Consider the following 26,204-nt stretch of genomic DNA (forward strand, 5'->3'; position numbering starts at 1 on the left):
GTCAACTCTGGAGCTTTTTAGCAGTACATTAACATCAGTGAGCAGCACAGTCTTTGTTGTCTCACAGGTACAGATTCTTATCTCTCAGTGCCTTTAGGAAGATCAGATAAGCTTGTGTGCTAACTTGGTTCCTAAGTAACTAAGCCCTTTAAACAGTTGTCCATTTATTACAATTTACAGATGAAAAGACTCTGAGGACTTGTCTTATTAAAAAGTATCTCGTCTACCTAAACCAACTCAGTTTTAGTTTTACATGTTTAGGAAATATCTATCATTAATGTAAGATTTGTAATTTTGAAAATAGTAAGTTTTATTTATTGAAAATAATTTTATTTAAAATTACAACAATAGTATTAAACATTTACCATAAAATATATCTATATCTATATCTATCTATATATCTACATTCTAATAGGTATGTGTTTTTGTAGGTCTGCCTGAATCCATCATTGCAGCTGCATGTTCAAGGAGTGGCCAGAGGGTTCTACATGTTGATTCGTAAGTTTTAACCCTGGTAGCATTTAATACACATATATGTCTATGTGTTTATGTGCCATGTGAAATTTCATAACATAGAAGAAGCGCTGGAAATACTTTCATTTTCATCAATAATGTGTAAAACATAAAATACAAGGTTTCTTAGTCTATTCTTTGAAATAAGGATATTTGTCATTTAAGAGTAAACTAAATAAATTTATTTTCCCCCCCTCAGGAGTGAGCTTGTTCTTAAAATAAGCAATTCTTTAATAGGCTTCAAAACCTCATGTGTGCCTTTTCCTATGTAAATGTATATGTGTTTGTGAGTATATACCACATGTATTTTGTACTGTATTTTAGGCTTCATGTTTTATTATAAAATATAGCCAGTACATTTGAATTCATGGATATTCAATATTTAAACCTAAAAATCTTAATTGGGAAAAATATCTAGAATGATTTTCTCTTAAAAGCATGAATAAAGTGGAAGTAAAAGGAAAACTATTTGATGTATAACTTAAATCTTAATTCCTGTGTCCCTTGAAAGCAGACCATAAGTGTGCCACATATGCGTTTACTCATTTTCAGTAGTGGCTCAATGACTCAGAAGAAAGAATAAGTGAACGTTCTGTCTCCTATAAGATACTGACTACAGTGGTTTCCGGAGTGCTAGAGAACAAAGTAGCACTAGGTACAGTGTATAGTAGTTTCCCCTTCCTTCCTTCCTTCCTTCCTTCCTTCCTTCCTTCCTTCCTTCCTTCCTTCCTTCCTTCCTTCCTTCCTTCCTTCCTTCCTTAAAAAGTAGCATTCCTTAATTTATACTTAACAGTTCATAAATTTATTTATTTATTTATTTATTTATTTATTTATTGGTTTTTCAAGACAGGGTTTCTCTGTGTAGCTCTGGCTGTCCTGGAACTCACTCTGTAGACCAGGCTGGTCTCAAACTCAGAAATCCATCTGCCTCTGCCTCCTAAGTGCTGGGATTAAGTAGTCACATGAATATGATTTATCTTGGCATTTTCATATATGTATGTATACCTTGTCCTTATTCATGCCCCTTTTCTTTCCCTGACCCATTAATCCGCTTCTTACTGATCCCCTCCCTCCAGTGACCCCTTTCTGTGTTCATGACTTTGTCTTTTCAGCTATCTTCTTTCCCTGCTCTGACGCCTCCTGTCAGATCATTTTTTTTCCTTTTATGTGTTGCTTTATAGTTTACTACATCATGTATCTCTTTATTTCCACAGAACATCTTCATTCTAAGATTGTGTGCTGGTTAGGTTTTGTCAACTTATTATACACAGGAGTTATCTAAAGACAGGGAACATCAAATGAGAAAATGCCCATATCATATTTTTATGTGTAGGCAAGTCTGTGAGGCATTTTCTTGACTAACAATTGAAGTGCTAGCTCATAGTGGGTGGTCTGGGTTGTTTAATATGGAGACCAAGCCAGCAATGGAGAGCAAGCCAGTAAGCAGTATTCATTCCTACAATGGTCTCTGCTCCAGTTTCTGTCTTCAGGTTCCTACCCTGATTTCCTTAATGATGGACAGTAAGTACACTTTAAAATAGACTCTTTCCTTCCCAAGATGGTTTTGAAAGTAAACTAAAACAAATTTATTTGCCTATTTTGGGTCGTTTTTGCTTTCATGTGAAATTTTGTATGTTTTTTAAATATATTCTTCAGAATGTAATTGAGACTTTCGTGTGAAATGTGTTTTATTTATTGCATATCACTTTCAGCAATATAGCTATTTTTACGATATGAATTTTGCCATTACATGTGCATGAGACATTGTTTCACCTTTCTTTTTCAAATTTATTTTTCTGTTAAAATGTAATTTTATATTTAATCTTTTGAGTCACTGTCTCATAGCACAGGTTAAGCTTCTGATTCTCCTCCCTCTGCTACCCAAGGGCTGGGATTAGCAGATAGGAGGCATCTGACACTCAGCTTTAAATTTTAGTTTTCAGGTTGATCGTTGTGATCTTTTACCTCTTTTTAAAAGTCTTATTCTTACCTGGGTGGTGGTGGATCACATCTTTAATCCCAGTACTAGGGAGGTAGAGGCAGGCAGATCTCTGTGACTTTGAGGCCAGCCTGGTCTACAGAGTGAGTTCCAGGATAGCCAGGGCTATACAAAGAAACAAATAAAAAACAAACAAAACACAAAAAGTTATATTTCTAAGTATTTTATTCTGTTTTGAAGCTATTGTGAATTTTTTTTGGCCTGTAATTTCTTCCTCTACAAGTCTGTTATTGTGATACAGAAATGGTGATGGCTTTCATATGTTGATTTTTATGTCCTAATTTACTTTAAGTGCTCATTGGCTCTGAGAGTTTTTGCTGAAGTCTTTTGATCTTTTAAATAAAGGATCATAGTATCATGAAGTAGGAATAATTTGATATATTTCCAATTTGGATCAATTTCTTTTTTTTTAAATTATTTTTTTGGATCAATTTCATTTCATGCTTTTATTGATATAGCTAAGATTTTGAACTCTACATTGATAAGAGTGGAAAAAAGATGGACCATTTTCTCATTCCAGATTTTAGAGGAGATGCCATTTTTCCTCTTAGTATATTGGCTCTAGGTTTCTTTTATGTTGAGCTGTGTTTCCAGTAGTTACAGTTTTCTCAAAGCTTTCATCATAAAGGGATGTTAAAGTTTGTCAAATCTCTGTTCCCAGTGTACTGAAACTGTCATGTGGTTTTTGGCCTTACATCTGTTTTATATGGTGCATTTATTGATCTGTCTATGTTGATCCTGGTTTACATCCCTAGGATGAAACCAGTTTGGTCGTGGTATAATAACATTTTAGTTTGTTTTTCTTAATTTTGGTTTACATGTATTTTATTGAGATTCCTAAATATCCTAGTTTATTAGCAAAATTAGGTTATTGTTTTCTTACTATTTTGTAAAACAAATTTGACCCTATTTGTTTACTCTTTCTATTTCATTCTACTTTGTTGATTATTAATGTTACCTCTTTGTATCAATCAGGGTTCTCTAAAGGAACAGGATGGATTCAATGAATATTGTATATTAAGAGGGGATTTATATAAATGTGGCTTATGGGTTGTGGCCCATGTAGTCCAGTCATGGCTGCCTTGCACTCTAGAGGTCCAGAATCTGGTAGGTGTCCAGTCCATGAGTCAGGATGTCTCAGCAGAGAAAGATGTGACTTGTGTATTTATTGGCTGGAATATTCTATAGGCTCTATAAAGTCTAATTGATCCATGTTGTAATTTACTTTTGAAGTTTGTTGTTTTTGTTGTTGTTGATTTGTACTTTGGATGATTTGTAAATGTGAGAGTTGAGTAATAAACTCACCCATTATTAATGTTTCAGATCTGACTGTTTATGCTCATTAGTGTTTGTTGTATAAAATCAAAAACTCCAGTGCTCTGAATATGTACATTTAAAATTGTTATGTCTTCTTAATGAATTGTATTTTTAAAATATATGTACTGGCCTTCTTTAAATCTGACTAATTTTGGTTTAAAGATTTAACTTACCAGAATAGCTATAGCAGCTTGCTCCAGCTTCCATTTGCTTTGTAAGTTGATTGCTAGCTATTAAGTTTGTAAGTCTTTATAAACCTAATTTTTTTGGAGAAGACAAATAGTTTTACCTTTTATTTTAATCTATTCAGCTGGTGATTTGTGAATATATCAATTTGAGGTTATTGTTAAATTTTAATGAAATAATTGTTTAAAATTGCTATCTGAGACATTGGGAAATAGATTCCATCCTAATATTTATTATTTATTTATTTATTTATTTATTTGTGTGTGTTTGTGTTTGTGTGTGTGTATGTCTGTACATTTTTATATGTGCCATAGTGTGCATAGTTCAGAGGATAACTTGTTAAAATTGGCTTACTCTTTCCACTGTATTGGTCTCTGAGATTGAATTGATATTTCTTGCCATATATTACTTTATTATTCTTAAAAAACAAGACAGAACAACTTTTTCTTTGTTAAGTGACACTCTTTTCTATCAAATATCTACTTTTATCTTTGTATTTTCTGTCCTTGACTTTTTTAAAGCTTGGGACCAATTTTTTTTTTTAACTTCTTGATTTAAATACTTAATTCCATTTTACACCATGTTTTTTCCTTAGTACACTCAGTCACCACTATAGAGTTCTATTCACATCCATATTAACTGTGTCCATAAATTCTAAATGCTCTCTAATACTTGTTATGAGCTTTCTTGATATTGACTACTTAGAGGTATGTTTTAACACACACACACACACACACACACACACACACACATTTTGTTCACCATGTTGAGGTAGTTTTTATTACAACTCTCATGACTAAAAATCAAAGAAAGGTAAAGGAAGTATTAGTACATCTTTCTGTTTCTTCCTCTCTGTATCCCACCAGTCTCACCTTTCAGAAGCAGTTTTATTTATTTAATCTTTGTTCTGTTTTTATTTGAGAATGCATCTTGCTATATAGCTCAGAAAGGCCTCTAACTTGGATTTCACTCTCCTCATCCTGCAGAGTGCTAGGATTTCAGATATATACTGCTTCCTTACATAGACTATTAAATGAAATTTATTGAATAAAACTGTATTTATTTATGCATAGTGGTTACTAATCTAGCTTTGAAGGTAAATTTGAGATGTTGCCCCTTTTCAGACAGCATAATTCCATGCATTTTAATATGTTGTATATTTCCAATAGTTTGTTTGTTTTTTTGTTTTTTTTGTTTTTAAATTTTATTGGATGTTTTATTTACATTTCCTATGTTGTCCCCTTACCCCATCCCCCACCCACCCAGGAACACCCAATCCCCTCACCCCTCCTCCTTCCTCTCTGTGGATGTAACCTCTATCTACCCCCCCCACTCCCACCTCCCCACCCTCAAAATTCCCACCCCCTGGGGCATCCAGCCTTCATGCAGTCAAGGTTCTCTTCTTCCACCTATGCCCAGCAGGGCCCTCCACTCTTACATATTCAACTGAAGCACTGGATCCCTACCTAAGTGCTCCCAGGCTGGTGGTTTAGACCCTGGGAGCTGTGGTTGGTTGGTATTGTTGCTCTCCTCATGGTGCCACAAATCCTTTCAGCTCTCCTGCAGTCTTCACTCTAACTCCTCTATTGAGAACCCCATGATCAGTTCAATGGCTAGTTGTGAGCATCTGCCTCTGAGTATGTCAGACTCTTGAAGACCTCTGAGGAGATATCCATATCAGGCTCTTATCAGCCTGCACTTCCTGACTTCCACATCAGCCTCTACCTTTGGTGATTGCACATGGGATAGATACTCAGGTGGAGTGGTCTTGAGACGGCCCCTCCTTCAGTTTCTGTCCCTCACTTTGTCTCCATATTTGCTCCCTTGAATATTTTGTTGCTCCTTCTAAGAAGGACCGAATCACCCCCACTTGGTCTTCCTTCTTTATGGGCTTCATGTGGCCTGTGAGTTGCCTCTTGGGCATTTCAAGGTTCTGGGCTAATATCCAATAATCAGTGAGTGAATACCATGTGTGTTCTTTTGTGATTGGCTTACCTCACTCAGGATGATAATTTCTAGTTCCATCCATTTACCTAGGAACCTCTCGAATTCATTGTTTTTAATAGCTGAGTAATACTCCATTGTGTAAATATACCACATTTTTTGAATCCATTCCTCAGTTGAAGGACATCTGGGTTCTTTCCAGCTCCTGGCTATTATAAATAAGGCTGCTATGAACATAGTTGAGCATATGTCCTTATTATATGTTCGAGCATCTTCTGGGTATATGCCTAGGAGTGGTATAGCTGGATCCTCAGGTAATGCTATGTCCAATTTTCTGAGGAACCGCCAGACTGATTTCCAAAGTGGTTGCACCATCTTGCAGTCCCACCAACAATGGAGGAGTGTTCCTCTTTCTCCACACCCTCGCCAGCATCTACTATCACCTGAGTTTTTAATCTTAGCCATTGTGACTGGTGTGAGATGGAATCTCAGGGTTGTTTTGATTTGCATTTCCCTGACGACTAAGGATGCTGGACATTTCTTTAGGTACTTCTTGGCCATTCGAGTTTCTTCCCTTGAAAATTCTTTGTTAAGCCCTATACCCCATTTTTTAATAGGGTAATTTGGTTGTCTGGAGTCTAATTTCTTGAGTTCTTTGTATATATTGGATATTATCCCTCTATCAGATGAAGGATTGGTAAAGATCTTTTCCCAATTTGTTGGTTGTCGTTTTGTCCTATTGACAGTGTCCTTTGCCTTACAGAAACTTTGCAATTTTATGAAGTCCCATTTGTCAATTATTGATCTTAGAGCATATGCCATTGGAGTTCTGTTCAGGAACTTTTCCCCTGTGCCCAAGTATTCAAGGCTCTTCCCCACCTTCTCTTCTATTAGTTTCAGTGTATCTGGTTTTATGTGGAGGTCCTTTATCCACATAGACTTGAGCTTTGTACAAGGGGATAAGAATGGATCAATTTTCATTCTTCTACATGTTGTCCTCCAGTTGAACCAGCACCATTTGTTGAAAATGCTGTCCTTTTTCCACTGGAGAGTTTTAGCTCCTTTGTCAAAGATCAAGTGACCATAGGAGTGTGGGTTCATTTCTGGGTCTTCAATTCTATTCCATTGATCTTCCTGCCTGTCTCTGTACCAGTACCAGGTAGTTTTTATCACTATTGCTCTGTAGTACAGCTTGAGGTCAGGGATGGTGATTCCTCCCGAAGTTCTTTTATTGTTGAGAATAGTTTTCGCTGCCCTGGGTGTTTTGTTATTCCATATGAATTTGAGAATTTCCTTTTCTAACTCTGTGAAGAATTGAGTTGGGATTTTAATGGGAATTGCATTGAATCTGTAGATTGCTTTTGGCAAGATGGCCATTTTTATTATATTAATGCTGCCAATCCATGAGCATGGGAGATCTTTCCATCTTCTGAGATCTTCTTCGATTTCTTTCTTCAGGGACTTGAAGTTCTTGTCATATAGGTCTTTCACTTGCTTGGTTAGATTCACACCAAGGTATTTTATATTATTTGCAACTATTGTGAAGGGTGTCATTTTCCTAATTTCTTTTTCAGTCTGTTTATCTTTCATGTAGAGGAAGGCTACTGATTTGTTTGAGTTGATTTTATAACCAGCCACTTTGCTGAAGTTGTTTATCAGGTTTAGGAGTTCTCTGGTGGAAGTTTGGGGGTCACTTAAGTATACTATCATATCATCTGCAAATAGTGATATTTTGACTTCTTCCTTTCCTATTTGTATCCCTTTGACTTCTTTTTGTTGTCTAATTGCTCTGGCTAAGACTTCCAGTACTATATTGAATAGGTAGGGGGAGAGTGGGCAACCTTGTCTAGTCCCTGATCTTAGTGGGATTGCTTCAAGTTTCTCTCCATTTAGCTTGATGTTGGCTACTGGTTTGCTGTAAATTGCTTTTACTATGTTTAGGTAGGGGCCTTGAATTCCTGATCTTTCCAAGACTTTTATCATGAAGGGATGTTGAATTTTGTCAAATGCTTTCTCAGCATCTAGTGATATGATCATGTGGTTTTTTTCTTCGAGTTTGTTTATATAGTTGATTACATTGATGGATTTCCGAATATTGAACCCTCCCTGCATTCCTGGGATAAAACCTACTTGATCATGATGGATGATTGTTTTGATGTGTTCTTGGATTCGGTTTGCCAGAATTTTATTGAGTATTTTTGCATCAATGTTCATAAGGGAGATTGGTCTGAAGTTCTCTTTCTTTGTTGGGTCTTTGTGGGGTTTTGGAATGAGTGTAATTGTAGCTTCATAGAACGAATTGGGTAGTGTTCCTTCTGTTTCTATTTTGTGGAATAGTTTGAAGAGAATTGGTATTTGGCCTTCCTTGTATGGCATGTATGTTGAACTTTTGCTAAATGAAGCATTGTGTTATTAGGGATCAAGTTCAATATGTTTTCTATGTCCTATAATTATGGCTTGTTGTTTGTTAACAAGATGATATAGGCATGTCATGACATTGTAGGATTCCAACAAGTTTAAATGGAACTGACCTCTTTTTGCTGAGACTGACACTGCTTACTGTACCAAGGAAGGCAGGTTTGATCCATTGTTTAATTTACAAGGCGCATTGTACTCATTAATGGCTGGCAGACCAATACTAGCTGGCAAGAATTGTTTTTGTTTGTTTGTTTGTTTGTTTGTGCATTCTGAATTTGAGAGACCCAATCAAATTTTGGGTCCTAGAAATGAATAGTCCTCCCACTTCTGACGTTAGAAATAGACAGTGTTGAGATTATTATACTGCTGTTATGAAGCAAAGCAAACAAAACTAGACTTTATGCCATCTGGAGTTTGTAAACAGATACCATTGCTTTTGCTTATAAGTCAGTGTAGGGTTTACTTATGTTTGTAATTTTAAATATGTGAAACCCATAGTTTATGGTAGATAATATTTACAGGCCAGGGATAGACACTTAAATGAAAGAGTGAATATAAAATGCCAAGTGCAATGCTTCTGGATTTTCCTTCCCCTTAATATAAATTCAGCTAATATTTCTCTAAATGTGTTGTTAAATGCCCTGTTTTCAACATTCTCAAAAAGTGTGCTCATTGGTCATTTTATGTTTTGAAATGCTATATAGAGCTGTATTCTCTCTTGGAAAGCTACAGCAGACATTGTAATAATTAACGGTGCCAAAATGCCATGGCACTAGAAAACCATTTGTTAACTTTTTGAAACCTAGTGTTTTCTATTTTTATTTTGTCATTAGGCTTTTTTTCCTTTGAGATAACTATTAGTAGTCAGTCCGTGGTTTCATTTTGGAGAGGTAGAATTTAGGATTAAAGGAAAGCTTCATTTCAGTGTACAGGTGTTAGGCTTTATTTTACCATAGCTACCATTATCTTGAGAACTAACTGATGCTTCCTAATCTAAAAGTTGCAGATTTGTGTGTTGGTATGGACAGGATTAGTATTTGGGAGAACTGAGTTTGAACATCTCTTCTGTCATTTGGGGCTTGCTGCCTTTACTGGTAACAAGTCTCATTGGGTTCACCTATAAAATGAAGCATTTTGTATCTTTCTCATAAAAGTGCTGGAGATCCAAGAGACAGTACTTCTGAAAACAAACTTGGAGAGATAAAATGCTGTCAAAGGAAAGTGCTATTAGTCTTGCCCTAGGAAGAGGAATTGTGTGATGCTGGGATACAGAGGAATATTAGAGTTGAGCTAGGCTGGCCCTCTTTCTCATTGAGCAATCTTAAAATCTGTTGCAAACCTGTCTCGATGTATTTTCCACTATGAGTTTCTTAAGGAAAATGAATCCTAGATAAATGTGTCTGAATGTCAGTAGCTCTGTCTTTTGTCAATGTTTTGGGGCTTGTTTTTTGAAGCTGTTTCACAATACAGTATGTAATATAGCATCCTGTGGTTGTCCTTGCTACTGAATAGTCAGTAAAGAATTAAAATTATGCCAAATAGAAAAGAAAGGGGTTGGTGCTTAATTAATAGAGTCATCTCTGCGTGTTATATGTTTTCTGTTGGATAAAATTAAGCAAACTGATACAAAACCTATGGAAAGTTTTAAGAAATATCTAGAATTATTCTGTCACCAGTCTTATTTATTGATTGTATTGATACATTTAATTTTTTTTTCTTATTTTATCTAGGAAAACTTAGGTGGTATTTGGAGTAGGTTGTATGAAACTGTAGAGAAATTAAAACGATACTTTATACAGTTTTAAGACAATTTTTTATATAAAATGGTACTATAACACAGGGGATTATCTTAAAAATGCCTCATTATACCTTTTTTGTCCATTTTTTTTTTTTGCTAAAAACTTTAGGACGCTTAATTTATATTGGGACATTAGAGAACTTTAGATTCTAGTTTTATGTTTCCTCTTTAAATATCATGAATATTTATTTTCTAATTTCCCAGAGACTTTAGTTTTAAGGAAGTCTTTTTCATCAGCAGAAACTGTTCATGACAGTGGAAATGTACTTTGTTTTCCCTCATCAAGTGCTTCTTACTTTACTCGATGTACAGAGGCAGTGATGATACAAAATTGACAGAAACATGCTGTACCATTTTTTCCTTTTTTTTCTCATTCTCACATTGTCTTTAAATCATGTCTCTGAGATTTAAAACTCAAAACTAGTAACCTAGTCTTATTTCCCGCTGCAGAATCAGTTTTAAGCATAATGGAAAAACATTTTATAAATTGGATTTAAATGTCACAGTTCTAAAGCCATATCTTTAAAGTTAAAACAAAACATCCCGTGGCCTTAATTTCTATCATATCTATTGTAGTTTGCTCCAGAGATCATATTGGAATGTCATATTGATTTTCTTCTATTTGTTTCAGTCCTCTTGATATTGATATCTAATATCTTTAAGAGATGTCATAAACCATATTTAAAACCATAGAAATATCAAAATGAGTTTTGTCAGAATATTCTGGTTTTATAGTGAGTTTACTAATGTTTGTTTGTCTTTTGTCAGAGAGACCACAGTAATGGAAACCATGCTTTCACCTTTTACATACATAATTGGATGAGATCACCAGATGTTGATGTTAGGGACAAGTCAGCAGGAAAAGTTGAAAATGGGAGCTGCATGGAAAAATACAAGGGCCAATTAGCTCTGTCAAAAATCATTTGACCAAGTGTAGGGGAGAAAAAATAGGTTTTGACCAGGAACTGACCTCAGGTCACTTAATAGTGACACTACAGTGGCTCCGCTGAGAGTTTTCTTAGTCTCTTCATAATTAGGTAAAAATACCTTAGAAATTGACACATTGTGGTCTGTTCTCAAAAACTCAGATTGCTTCTGTTTTTCTTACATTATATCATGGTAATCTTCAAATGTACAGAAAACTTGAAAAACAAAACCAGTGAGATGTGAGCACCTCTGAGTTTACTACAGAGGTTCTATGATTGCCATTTGGATGTAGTTGGTGTGTATTATGTAACCATCCACATATTCATTCTGGGGTCCATAAATCTCTCAGACTTAGTGATTTGTACACTTCAGTAATTTCTGTCACTCAGGATTTTAGCATTCACATTATTAGTAAATACTTAATATATGCTTATGGTTCTTTTCAAAGTTAAATTTTATGTAGTGTGAAATGTACAGATTTTAAGTATATCATTTAGGTATGTTCTTAAAATGTATATAATTATGTAATTTAAAACTTAACACACCCACTATGAGGCAAACACTCATGTTTTGTTTTGTTTTGTCTTGTCATAAATTAGTTTAGCTTGTTCTTGAATGCTACATTAATGGGATTATGGAATACATACTCATTGTGGTTTAAGGTTTCATTCAGAATAAAAATTGTGAAACTGACCTATGTTGTTGTATGTGTCAGTATTTTATGTTTTTACATTGGTAAAAAGTATATGTTCTATGGATATAGCTTAACTTGTTTATACGTTTTCCTGTTAATTATATTACCAGTTTGGGTCTAATAATTTGATGAAAAGACATTCTTTGAAAATATGTTTCTCTCTTGTGTAATTGCTTAGGAATACATTTGCTGAGTCACAGGGTAATTTTCAAAGGAGCTGGCATATGTTTTTGAAAGTTTATCAACTTACAGACGCCTTCCCATCAGTTTCCAGCATTGTGACTCTTAGCTATTCTGATGAATCAGTACTGGAACTCATGATGCTGGTGATTTGAAACTGAGTTTCCCTATGATCCCTGAAGAAAACAATTTTCTTTTCTCTGAAAGGCAAATAATTTTTACGCTGTTATATCAGGAAAAGTTGCTTTGAGATCTGAGAATAACCATTTCCTCCAGTTTACTGTTTCCTCTTATTTCTACAACTCAATCATATGCATTGGAATACTTGGGACAGCAATATTGGAAAATAATGTGAGTTTAAAGGTCAATGATGGCTTAGTTTACAGAGATCAGTGACTTGATTTTTATATTCTTTTTATTTTCATTGTTACAGAAGAAGCTACTATGGAGGAAACTGGGCCAGTTTCAGTTTTTCAGGACTGCTGTCCTGGCTAAAGGAATACCAGGTAAAGTAGTGATTTGATATTGCAAGTCACTATGTTATATCTTGGGTCATATAATGTCCATTCATTGATGAAATATTTTCTGTTTCTGTCATGTGAGATAGGTATTTTATTTTCATTCACTTATTTGACAAAAATACATGCAATTACTCCTTAAGCTAATGTTATATAAAGAAAGACTTTCTACAGAATCATTCACAGAAATTTTACCAGCCATTCTAAAATCTCACCTTTTATTATTTGTTCTTTGCATTTTGATATTTTTAAGATGTTACATGTACTATCATTTATTTGAAGAAGAAAACAATGTGGAATATTCTCTGGTTTGTATGTTTACTTCTATCATGTGGCAGAATCACTTAAAAGAAAAAGAAAGAGAAAAACATTGACTTTCAGAAATTGTGTTTTCTAAAGTACCTTCTTTAATACTACAGATGAGTACCTACTGTAAGGAAGGGTTTTAGAGATAACTGGCTGTGCAGTGTAGAGATTTAGTCACGCCATTATATAGGCTAACATTTTCTATAAGTCTCATTTTATGTAAATGGGTATATGTGTCTTGAAATGAAACTTTTGCTGAGAATATCTTACATGAACTCAGAACTTGCTGTCTCTCAAGTAAGCTGAGAAGGTTGGGAAAAGAGATGATATTATTCCAGGAAACTATTCAGGTAGCTAAGAATTGTTGCTTACAGCATTTAATTAGTCTACTAAGCATGGTACTTGCTTTCATTGATTTATCAGCAGTGACTCTCCTGAAGACAAAATGGTGGGTGATAAAGCTGCAGTGAGGTTATAGTTTAAATACCATTGCATAAAATGGATGTGATCTACTGGACAACATTCAGAGAGTTAGAGACTTTGAAATGTTAAACCCTAAATGGGATGTCTTTTCATATTGCATGCTTCCCATCAAAGCTCAGGGATCTATGCAGAAGAGGGAACAGAAAGAATGTAAGAGCCAGAGGTAGTGGATAACTTGAAGGAAACAGCATTTTCCAGACACAACAGGGCCTCCTAGACACCTGTATACCAAAGCTAGCTTTTGATACATTTTATGCATTGTTTGCCTCTGCTGCCTTTGAAGCTGGCAGTTGTTGGAGTCAGTTCAGTTATTGTGAAGTCATTAAATTTTGATGTAATTACAAATAAAAATGTGAATTTAAGACAAGATACAATTTTTCTTGGGAATTTTTTAGTTCATACCTCTTTCAATTTAGTTAAAACTCCTTTTCTGTGTTTTGTTTAGGAAAATAGTGATGTTGTGACTGAAAATTCAACGTGGCAAGAACAAATACTTGAAAACGAAGAAGCTATTCTTCTTAGTAGCAAGGACAAAACAATTCAACATGTAGAAGTATTTTGTTATGCTAGGTATGAAAATCATTTCCATAGCATTCAATAAGACAACAGCTCTTTCCCCCTTTTCACACTTCTTCAGGAGACCTGAGTGATACGGATGCTGTTATAGTAAAATGGATACATTGGCTTTCACTCCTTTGTCAGCTGTAACCCTAAGTGTTCTCTGGTTTTGATATAAAAACGTCTAACATCAGTGCGATGCACTTCATTTTCTCTTTGTAACAATCCTGTGTTACAATATGGCTGTGCTAGTTTGTCAGCTCCACACGAGCTATAGGAATCTATAGGGGGTAACTTCAATTGAGAAAATGCCTCTAGGCCTGTAGGCAAGTCTGTGGAGGCATTTTGTTAACTAATGATTGATATAGGAGGGACCAGCTCCCAGGGGCCAGTGTCACCCTTGGCCAGGTGGCCCTGAGTGGTATAAGAAAGTAGGCTGACTACTCAAGAGGTGCCTAACTTGTTGAGAGCACTTGCTACTCTGACAGAGAGCCCAGGGTTTATTCCTAGCATCAACATAGTGGCTCACAACCATCCATAACTCCAGTTCTAAGATCTCTGATATCCTCTCTTCTTACCTCCTTGGACACCGGGTGTTCATGTGGTATACATATATACATGCAGGCAAAACACTTATACAGATACAATAAATAAGTTCTTAAGAAAAAAAAATACAAAGAATGTAGACAAAAGGCAATTTTTATATACTGTTGTATAAGTGTGGCCTAGCCACTATGGAAGTCAGTATGGATGCTTCTCAAATAAACCAACAATAGATCTTCGATTTTAAAATTATTTTCTTGATGTTAAATTGTTTGAGTTTGTTGTGTATACAATCCTAATCCCGTCAGAAATATAGTTGGCTAAGGTTTTCTTCTATTCTGTGGGCTGCCTCTTCACTTGATTGACAGTTTTCTTTGCTATGCACAGGCTAACAGCTTTTTAAATTTTCATTACCTATTGCAATGGGGCTCTGTCTCTTACTCTACTGGGACATGAGGTAAAGCAATAGGACAGCACTATTGATTCTTTTAACTTATTTTTGAATATTTGGCACTAGAGTTTTTTAGTTGCTTAGGCTCACCATGAGCTCCTGTCTGCCCTCCTGCCTCATCCTCTCAGAGTGCTGAGCTTACAGGTGTGCACACCTCCTGAGGTTATGCAGTGCAAGGGAACTCACTCTACTCGTTGAACTGCATCTCAGCCCACTTTTTTTGATGTTTGGATGAATTTCACTGATGGCTTCTTTTGTATATCATTTTCTGTAGTTTCTTGGTATTCATATGGGTTTTGGGTGAACTGTCTATTTATCGATGCCTTTTACATATTTTAAAAGTGAATTTCTTTTTTTTTTCTCTTGTTGGTTACAGAATTCTTTTTGTAGATATTTGTTCTTTGGTAGCTGTAGTTTAAGAATACTTTCCCTGATCTGTAACTTGTTATTTCATACTCTTTAAACAGGATATTTTGCTAGAAGGTTTGACAGATATTAATGAAGTGTCATTTATTCATTTTTCCTTCTGTATTTTTCATTGAATGTGAGGTATCTTCATTTGGATACATGTTTCTTGTTGAAAAGTACTTCCTATAATTACATATTATGCATAATTTTTTACAACTCACTTTGAGTTCTTTTTTGGTATGGTATGAGGATTAGGTTGATATTCTTCTCACTCCTCAGAATATCATTCATGTCAACATGGGACTATAGGAAAGTTTAGAGATTGCTTTGTCTGAGTTTTGTTCTGCATCCTGCCTCATGGAACCTTCTTATGTTTTTGGTATTCAAAGGATGTCTCTCCTTTAAGTGATCTTTTGAAGTTAAACAACTGACTAATGAAAGGGAAGGAAGAAAACATCCATGCAGTTGTTGGTTGTTATTTTTGTAGCAGTCTCGTTAGCCTTCCTTTATATTTCTTACTACATTGGATTACAATACACATGCATGAGTTGTTACAAGAGAATAAACTGAAGCTTAGTGAGCAGCCGAGATCATAGTGCCAGTGATTGAACTCATAGCTCGCTAACTCGGAGTTCTCTGCTGTGCTCACTCTACCTCTTTTCAGTTTTGGTTGTGTGAGACAGGATCTTTTTTTTTTTAAGATATTTTTATTGGATATTTTATTTACATTTCAGATGTTATCTCCTTTCCCCATTTCCCCACCACCACCCAAGAACCCCCTATGTCATCCCCCCTCCTCCTGCTTCTATGAGGATGTGCTCTCACCCATCCACTCACTGCCACCTCCCCACCTTCAAATTCCCCCACACTGGGGCATCCAGCCTTCATGGGACCAAGCATCTCCTCTCCCACCTATGCCCAACAAGGCCATCCTCCCCTACATATACAGATGGAGCCATGGGTCCCTCACTATGTGCTCCCAGGCTGGTGGTTTAGACCCTGGGAGCTCTGGTTGGTTGGTATTGTTGTTCTCCCCATGGGGCCACAAACCCCTTCAGCTGCTTCAGTCTTCTCTCTAACTCCTCTATTGGGAACCCCATGATCAGTTCAATGGCTAGCTGTGAGCATCCACCTCTGTATATTTCAGGCTCTAACAGACCTCTAAGGAGACAGCTATATCAGACTCCTGTCAGTATGCAGTTCCTGGCATCCACATCAACGTCTGCCAGACTGATTTCCAGAGTGGTGGTTCCAGCTCTCAATCCCACCAACAATGGAGGAGTGTTCCTCTTTCTCCACATCCTTGACAGCATCTGCTATTACCTGAGTTTTTGATCTTAGCCATTCTGACTTGTGTAAGGTGGAATCTCGGGGGACATGATTTTGTTATGCCACCCAGCACTTGTGTCTTGAACTCATGAAAACTTATGAATTCCAGTATCCTTGATTTGTTGTGATTGTAGTTTATATGCTCAGCAATATTTCTTAGTTTGTATGGGGGAAGTAAAGTTGCCATTATGTCTAGCTTTAAATCTTGTACAGACTTGGGTCACACAAATGCAAATAATTCTCTAGATGAAAAAATATTGCACATTAATTTCATACTCATGTTTTTTCTTTAGTAAGAAAATAAAATTTTCTTTCTCTCTCTGTCTCTCTCTCTGTCTCTCTCTGTCTCTCTCTGTCTCTGTGTGTGTGTGTGTGTGTGTGTGTGTGTGTGTGTGTGTGTGCATGTGATCACCTGCACATGTGTGGATGTCAGAGAAAAAGTTGTTGGAGTTAGTTCTCTCTTTTTTTAACCACATAGTGCCTGGGATCAAACTCAGGTTGTCAGTATTGTCTGCAAGTGGCCTTTGCTCACTGAGTCTAATAAGAAATTTTATTATTCTAAACATAAGTCAACAACATATATGCTATTTCCTTTTCTATTTTTGAATGTTAATGACTATTATTTCCCCCTTTTCAATACACAGTTAAACCAGAATGAAAATGTTTCTTAAATTAAATGAACCAATTCTTTAGTGGGTTGATAATGATATCAAAACTGAATATTTTATTGTGATAGGAATCTGAAATTCCACTTCTTCAATTTGAATTCTAAAAACAATAAAGCTCTTGAACAATATTATCAGTGGCATTAGTCCATTAGGAAGAAAGAAATAAAAAATACATCTGATATATTCCTTCAGTTTACAGCAAGTCATTTATCATGGTGTAGAGTGGGTTTGTTTTAGGCTGTGAAAGCATGCCAATTAAAGGTTGTCAAAACAAGTTGGTAGATAGGAGTGAATTGGGCAGGTCGTACAGAGGATTTGTAGCTCGTTTAGCTTATGCTCCTTGGAGTATTTAGACAACATTATTGCTCTTTTAGTTTTCCATCCAGGGTCCCTAGACAGTTACTATCTAGATAGTTGTCATTCCAGTCAAGTTCTCACATGTACCAAAAAGGAAATGGGAGATCATCATTATTACCGTGATTATTATAGAAAGATTTACCAAGAGCCTTCAAAGGAGTCTACCTTAACTGGGTAAAACTGAAGTACATACACACTTTTAAATCCATCACACCAAATATGAAATGCCATTACAACAAAAATTTTGATCAGTAATGATGCATTCCTAGGGCTGGGAACCTTCTGCCTGAGAAATTGTCATGAACTCAGTTGATCTCATAGGAAGGAAGAAGGACCTATGGCTGAGTAGGGAGCTGAGGTTACCTGCTGCTAATCCCATGAAGTTTTGTTCCTGGATAGATGTAAGGAAAGGCTGATACTTCAGCTGTATTCTATAATGTGTAAAGAACATTTAAATTGGACACAACTGGAGACATTTCTACAATATATTATACGGAGAAATTCAGGATTAATTTCGTAGAACAGTTTGTGTAGTCTGATCTGTAATTCTTTTGAATAGTCATGGAATATTTATGTATTTTAGGAATAAACAGCTGGAAAGTATAATATACTTTGCAAATCAAAATGAATGGCCTTAGAACAAAATGTATATCTAAAAGTAAAAGAACACACTTTCTACAATATGCTATATTGGGGGAAAATGTGCAAAAGGTGAAAAATAGTGAACACCTTTGCTGAATAAATTAACCAGCTGTTGGCAGTTGTTGTTTTATTTTTTAACTTATGTAAAGGATTACGGGGTATTAATATGATATGTTCATTTGGAAGTGCTCCCTGTTTATTACCATTATTTGATAAGTGATATTAGATAATAATAGAATTAATGTTTCCAAGCTCTTTAAGTTACAGGTGCATTTATACAAAGCAGTTAGCAGTTTTTAGTTAGGATGAATTTTTAAAAAGTACAGTCCATGTATAATGGCCCTTTAGATTGAAATTAGCATTATAAGTGATATTAGGCTTAGTTTGTGTAATCTACTTTGATAGTAAAAATTTTACCAAAACTAATGATGCTGATTTTTTTCTTCATATGTTAAAATCATTTTAGTATTTCGTAATTAAAAACTTTTGTGAGGGCTTACAATCCACTAGTGTCTTTTATCTGGCAGATACATTTTTATTGTTTTCAAATACATTTGAGTTACTAAAATTGAACTGTTATCCTAAAGTTTTCATTGGCAGTAGAATATCTTTTTATAAAATGCTGCTTATATATGAACCATAATATAAGGTTTTAAATTCATGGGAATATTGCCCTTTTGGTTAAAAGAATTTTCTTTACAGAGTAATTATGTGGGTATTTAGGAGTTTCTAGTTCTTGATTACTTTTAGATATCAGCTTTATACTTGGTGGAACTCCAAAAATAATTTGGTTTTTAGCAAAAACTGGGAGTAGTAGTATGTTTTTATGCTTTTCTAGAGCTAGGAATTTCACCAACTAGCTAGAACCATGCTTCTATGTTTCCTGTACAACTAGGAACTTCACCACCTTTGATGTTGAAAATATTGTAACTTAGTACTTTGTCAAAGTAGGACAAATTCCAAAAGAGTAATTCTTTCTGTATACATTCCTCACACAGTATTAGATTTACTTAACCATTGATTATACCTTTAATGAAATGTTTTGAATTTCAGCTTTCAGATTGTCTAGCACTGGATAATGGATTTTGTTTACTACATAATACCTCTTTTACTTAAGGTACGAGATAGCTACTGAGTAGATCAGTTGCTATGCTCAGTTTTCATGCTGTTCTCATCATGATCTGTAATAAAATGAAGTTGCCATATTCTCTCTTATCTGTGCAGTGTAATTAATTATGCTGTCACTTCTTAGCTTAATCTTTAGGCATGGAACATTTGCTGAAAGTTGTCATCTTTAGTTTTATTGATTTTTTTCAAAAATGAAAGCAAATTCATTTCTGTGGAAAACATACAAATCACATTTTATATCATAACTTTTCATTTTCAAAGATTTAATTATTAATCTCTATTCATGTTTATAATATTGTGAATGTATGCCACATGTGTGGGTTCTTTCGAGAGGGTGTTGGATCCTCTGGAATTAGAACTGCAGACAGTTTTGAGCTGCTAGACATGGAACCTTCTTCATTTTTTTTTTTTTTGCAAGTGTAGTGTACTGGTTAATTTTTATCAGTTTGGCAAAAACTAGAATCATTTGAGGAAAGGCTGCAACACTGAGAAACTGACTCAGCAGGTTGGCCTGTGGGCGTGTCTATGGGTAATTTTCATAACCGTAAAATGACATAGAAGGACCCAGCTCATTGTGGCCGGTGCAGTTCTTATACAGGTTTTCTGAGCTACTTAAGAAAGATAGCTGAGATAGGTAGAGGAAATAATTCAGTAAGCAATATTGCTTTAAGGTCTCTGCTTCAGTTCTGACCTCCAGGTTCCTGCTAGGAAGTTTCTGGCTTCCTACCATGATGTACTGTCTTATCTAAATCAAATAGATCCTTTCTCCCCAATACTGCTGATCAGTATTTTCTCATGAAAATAGGGCATCTTAACTGCTAGGCCATCTTTCTAGCTCTGACTTTGTTTGTAATGTTAACTGTAATGGTACTTTTATGCACTTTATGGTCAGATTTTCTACCATGTGAGACAATGTAGGTACAAGTTTTGAGTTTTTTCTTTTGACCTAAAGGTAGTTCAACAGAACTTTACATTTAATATCTAGCTTATGTTTGATTAATGTTTTTGAGTTTCTTAAATACATAAGTTAGTTCATCTCATAACTCCATTAGGAAAGGTACCATAAATAGATTTACACCTATTTTATAGATGAGTAATTTATGTGATATTAAGTGTTCTGCCTAGGATCTTTCAAGTGATGATATGAGGTATTGGAACTTGGGTCCTTTCTTCACTATTGTTACCTACTTAGGAAAAGTCTTGCTGTATCATTAATATCAGTTGTTATTTAAATTAAATGTTATTGAAGTTATCACTACATTTTGACAATAAATTTGATGGCATTTTATTTTTTTATTGGAAATAGATTCTTCTCTCATGTAATATATCCTGACCACAGTTTCCCTTCTGTCCACTCCTCCCACCCACCCCACCCCCATCATCTCCTCTCTTTCCAAGATCCACTCCTCTTCTCTCTCTCATCAAGGCCTCAGCAAGCCTCTAAGAGACAACAGCCAAAGATGACAAAACAAAATACAATAGGACAAGGCAAAATTCCTCACACTGAAGGTGGACAAGGCAACCCCACAGGAGGAAAAAGAGTCCCATGGATAGGTGAAAGAGTTGGAGATATACTCACTCCCACTGTTAAGAGTCCTACAACAAACAGCAAGCTAACATTCATAACATATATGCAGAGGACCTGGTATAGACCCATGGAGGCCCTGTGCTTGCTGTTTCAATCTGTGTGAACCTATGTGAATCCTGCTTAGTTGATTCAGTGGACATGTTCTCTTGGTGTCACTCCTACAGTCATTCTTCCCCATCTTCTCATGATTCCCTAAGCTCCAAGGAGAAGGACCCAATGGAGACCTTCACCTTAGACCCAGCATAATATCTGGCTGTGGGGTTTCTCCATCCACTCCCATCTGCTGCTGAAGAAAGTTTCTCTGATGATAATAGATAAGATACTGACCCATGAGTATAGCAGAATATCAGGAATCATTTTATTGTCAGTCATGTTTGGACTCTGGGCCATCCAGTCTCTGGTTCCTGGCCATCCAAGTAGTGTCAAGCATGGGCTCCCTCTTATGGAGTGAGGCTTAAGTTAAATCAGATACTGCAAGCATTGTGCAACAATTACTCCAGTACATCTAGCAGGCAGGACAAATTGTAAGTTGAAGGTTTTGTAGCTGGATTGGTGTTCACATTTCTTTTTCAGTAGCTTGCAGAGTACTTTCCCACACCAAAGAGACTAGAATGTAGTAGTGAAGGCTCCACACAAGCATCACATCTACTAGTCCACATTCAAAGAACTATGTGGATGTTGTCCTCAGCAATGGGCCCTGCTGTCAGTTTACAGAAAGGAACCTCTGTCCTAATATCACCCTGGGTTTTGGGAGAATCTCCACAGGACTACCTCAGCCAACAACTCAATCAAATACCACATAGTCCAGTGACTGGGGAACCTTGTCTGGCTACAGTAGATAGCCAGTTCAGACTCTTTGCTCTCCGTTACCAGAAATCCTCTAGATTCCAGGAAGTTTCCATTGTACTAGGTTTCCACATTGCCCCCAAGTTGTCCCCCAATTCCAGCAATCTTTCCCCACATTCTCTCCCTCTGTCCCATCTCCCACATACACATCCTTCCCACTCTTGTCCTCACCCAACCCTAATCCACCTGAAATATCTATTCTGTTTCTCCTTCCCTGAAGAGCCCTCTTCTTTATATAACCTCTCAGGTTCTGCAGATAACTTGGTTATCATTTAGTTAATGGCTAATATCATTTTATAAGTGAATATATTCCATGTTTGTCTTTCTGAGTCTGAGTTACCTAATTCAGGATGATTCTTTTAAAGTTCCATCCCTTTGCGAATTTCATGATGCCATTTTTAACAGTTAAATAATACCCCATTGTGTAAATGTCCCACATTTTGTTTATCCATTCTTCTGTTGATGTGCATTTAGGTTATAAATAAAGCCATAATGAACAAGGTTGAACTAGGGTCCTTGTGGTAGGAAGGAATGTCCTTTGGGTATATATCCAAGGGTGGTATAGCTGGATCTTGAGGTAGATTGATTCTTAGTTTTCTGAAGAGCCACCGTATTGATCTCCATAGTGACTGTAAAAGTTTGTAGTCCCACCAGCAATGGACGAGTGAGTGTTTCCCTTGTTCCACATCTTCTCCAACATGAACTGTCACTTGTGTTACTGATATTAGGCATTCTAGCAACTGTAAGATCAATTTCAGCATAGTTTTGATCCATGACCAGTGCAATTTACAGAAGAAAGAGTTGACTTGAGCTTGCAGTTCTGGGGTTATAAGACTGTCGTGGCAAGGAAGAGTGATAGTAAACAGTGGTGTGGTGATTTGAAGCAGGGTGTTGAAAGCTCATCTCTTGAACCACAAACATGTAGCAGACAGAGCAAACAGGGAGTGGACTGAGGCATTCAACTCTCAAACCCTACCATCAGTGATATACTTGTTCTAGTAAGGCCACCCCCCTAAACTTCCCAGATTGTAATACCAACTGTGAACCAAATAATCAGATACCTGAGACTGTGGGGGATATTTTTTCATTCAGACCTTCATCCTGGAAACAGAAGGGCTTCAGGATTGTTCCAGAGTTTAATTTAAGGTTTTGGATTTGATAACATTTCAATATTTAGGACGTAGCTTAGGTATAATCAATCTGTACCGAACAACCAGTGGGGAATTAGAAAGGTATTGATAAGTTCGTGCAACATAAACTGTATCCATACATTAAAGTACATGTAATAACTGATAAATATGGTTGTTTTGAAATGTAACATTTTTTAGACTACATAGATTGTTAATATGGATTATGTAAGGAACTAGGGTTATTGTAATATTATGAAGAGTGAGAAGAATAGCTCACATTACAAAACATGATAAGGGATAGAATATGGGGACTTGAGTTGATTAAGTGGATGGTAGAAATGCCATGTGTGAAAGCATTTTAAATGAGATGAGAATATTAGTAAAGAGGATAGATACTTGTTTTGGAAGGAAGTTTTTTTGGGAGGTAGGGTTTAGGTTTGATAGTGGAAGGGCTACTGTTAGCCTTTAACACTCAGTTAGCATATGCTTACCTAACAGACATATCAAATACAAGGCATTAGGACCAGGTATTGAACAAGAAGGGAGGTCAGTGAGAAGAGTGAATTTTCTGGAAGAGAAATGTACAATATAGGCAAGCCAAATGTGAGTCTGTTGAATCAAGACAACATTAGATCAAAAATGCTTGCTATCATAATAACTTTGGAAATGAATCTTTCAGTGAAGCAATAAATATCAAGAGTAAATAGGAAACAGTGTGAAAAGATCCTGGTAGGTACTACAGAATAATAGGAAAACTGATTTTTTTTTTCATGTCAGATTTTTCCCACTGGACTCAAGATACTTTGTCACACTATCAAGTCAAAAGAGCTTCATGTTACTCCTCTTTGATAATTACCACTATTGAGCATTTGTTCTGCCCCAGGTACAATGCTTGGGTCTTTGCATGCAGCGTGTTAGTTTTAGACCAAATTTATGGTAGTTTTAGTTTTAGACCAAATCGATGGTAGCTCCCATTATCCCTGGATATTATAGAGCTAGAGAATATGTTCAGAGTTAACCAGCAATGGTGTTGTGGTTTATAGCTCTACTTGTTCATTTTGAAGATTATCCTGGGTTGGTTTGCTTTTAAAATAAGATTCCTCTGTCTGTTGTAAATGCTTAAAAAGTTCATGAGTATGGTTTCTTTAATGTTAAAGTATTTTTATGGATTTCATACCTTAATGTTTCATATTGCATTGAAACTTTAACAGATGGGTGGGTTAATGTATGAGTCACGTGAGACAGTACATACCCTGAACTTACGACAAAAAGGATACAGGAATAAAACTTGTCATGAAAATTTTAAAACAGTAAATTGTAGCAGGCTAGAACTATTGGAAGTATGATATTAATTATTATCATAATTTTTTATTAGTCAGGATTTGCACAAAGATGTTGAAGAAGCTGGTGCACTGCAGAAAAATCACGCTCCTGTGACATCTGCACACTCCACAGAGGCTGCAGAGGCTGCTTGCCTTCTTACTGCAGAGGAGTCATTAAGCATAGGGAGCTGTGAAATACTTGCAGAACAAAGTCAGTGCAGTGATCCAGAGAGTTCACCAGAAGTAAATGATGCTGAAGAAGCAGGAGAGAAGGAAACTCAGAGTGATGCTAAAAGTTCAACAGAAGAATCAAGTGAAAATGTGCCTAAAGTACAAGACAACACAGAGACACCAAAGAAAAATACAGTTACTTACTCGCAGATTATTAAAGAAGGCAGAAGATTTAACATTGATTTAGTTTCAAAAGTGAGTACCAATTTTATACATCTTAACATAAAACAACAGTAATTTTTAATTGATTGAAAAAAGTATCTGGACCTCTAAGTGTACTTTTCCTCATTTTAGTTTCTGGATTGTAGAGTATTTGCTTTATATAATGATAGTAAACAAAATTTTATAATTTGGTTACAACATACTTTCTTTAAATAAATAAATAAATAGTTAAATAATGATGTATTAATATAACTTAATGTGCTTTTAAACTCTGCTAAATATTTTTTATGTGTGAATTATGCTATAGTATTAGGGCAGGTAGTTCATCCTAATATTCTAATGCATGGGCACTATCCATTAGAAGAAAAATTCTATTTGTATTCAATATTTGTGTTCAAATTTCATGTTCTTTGCAATAAATTTTATATAAACAAAATAGCCCTAATAAAATTTAACCTGTATAAGTATTCTAAATAAACGAATGAATTTTTGAAAAACTTATGGTCAGGTTTGACTATGTGAAGAATTCTTTTGTCTTTGCTGGTGTTTCCATAACTAACTTGAACATTAGCTCATTATAATTTCTGATACTGGACCATGGGAAGCTTCAAAATTGCATTGGGTTCATAAGACACAAGTCTATTTTTGTTCAAAACAATAATAAAATATCTAATGAGACATTGCCTTAAAAGATATGATAAAAGAAAGGGAAGGATTCATTTGCCTTACATTTTGTTGATGAAATCTGATATGTGTGGTCCCCTGTTTGCTTTGAATTTAATGTGTGAAAATATTAATATTTTTCTACACAAAAGATTATATATTCAGAATACTAAAGAAAAATCAAAATAGTGAGTTTTTGTTCTAATTTAAGTATTTTAAGTAAGCTTGTATACCTCAACTATGGAGCCAATATGCACATAGACAAAAAAATTGTTTAAAACAGCTTTTTATTGTTTTAATGTAATTACAGATGTTTCAACTTTCATCAGCATAACATTGCTACGGTAGATCACTTAGGTGATGCTGAAGAAAAAGACTTATGATTTAAATATGATGCATGTATTATTTCCACGCTTTCAAAACTTAAGTTTAAGATAATTTTAATTGAAGTTCGTTTTTATTCTTTAGTGATAACTGAAACTAACTTGTTTTAAGGATTATTTGTCTTTATAAGAAATAATTTTGGGTATAAATATATTAGTATTTATAAAATTGTTCCTATTGGTAGAGTATTAAATCAGAAATGATTATATTTTAAACAAATAAAATACCACTTTATAGAGTTAAGACTTGTAAATATAAAATCAAATTAGGGTATATCAGTTGTATACTGTGTTAGGAATGAAGCAAACAAATAACATGGCATACTCATTTAGTCAGAATATTTGGATTAATTTCTAAAAACATATTAACTCTGGTTGACCCAATGGTAAATTAATCTGATAGGTTATAAAATCGCACATAATTTTTCTGTTGACTTAAAGATCATCTCATTGTGTGTTCAAACTAATAATTGAGAAAAAAAAGTAGGGATGCCATTTTTTGTATAGTCAAA

At 35.3% G+C, this 26,204-nt stretch overlaps 1 protein-coding gene across 1 annotated transcript in view; it reads left to right on the plus strand.

Moving 5' to 3' along the window:
* Chm (CHM Rab escort protein) overlaps positions 1 to 26,204 on the plus strand; it is a 144,212-nt gene that overhangs the window by 24,072 nt on the left and 93,936 nt on the right. The window contains exons 2-5 of the mRNA XM_028782022.1: positions 432 to 498; positions 12,410 to 12,482; positions 13,729 to 13,853; positions 24,307 to 24,679. Coding sequence (XP_028637855.1) covers positions 432 to 498; positions 12,410 to 12,482; positions 13,729 to 13,853; positions 24,307 to 24,679 — 638 coding nt within the window. The remainder of the gene's footprint in view (positions 1 to 431; positions 499 to 12,409; positions 12,483 to 13,728; positions 13,854 to 24,306; positions 24,680 to 26,204) is intronic.

The sequence above is a fragment of the Grammomys surdaster genome, unplaced genomic scaffold (assembly GCF_004785775.1).
Source record: "Grammomys surdaster isolate TR1022 unplaced genomic scaffold, NIH_TR_1.0 61, whole genome shotgun sequence".
Classification (NCBI taxonomy): domain Eukaryota; kingdom Metazoa; phylum Chordata; class Mammalia; order Rodentia; family Muridae; genus Grammomys; species Grammomys surdaster.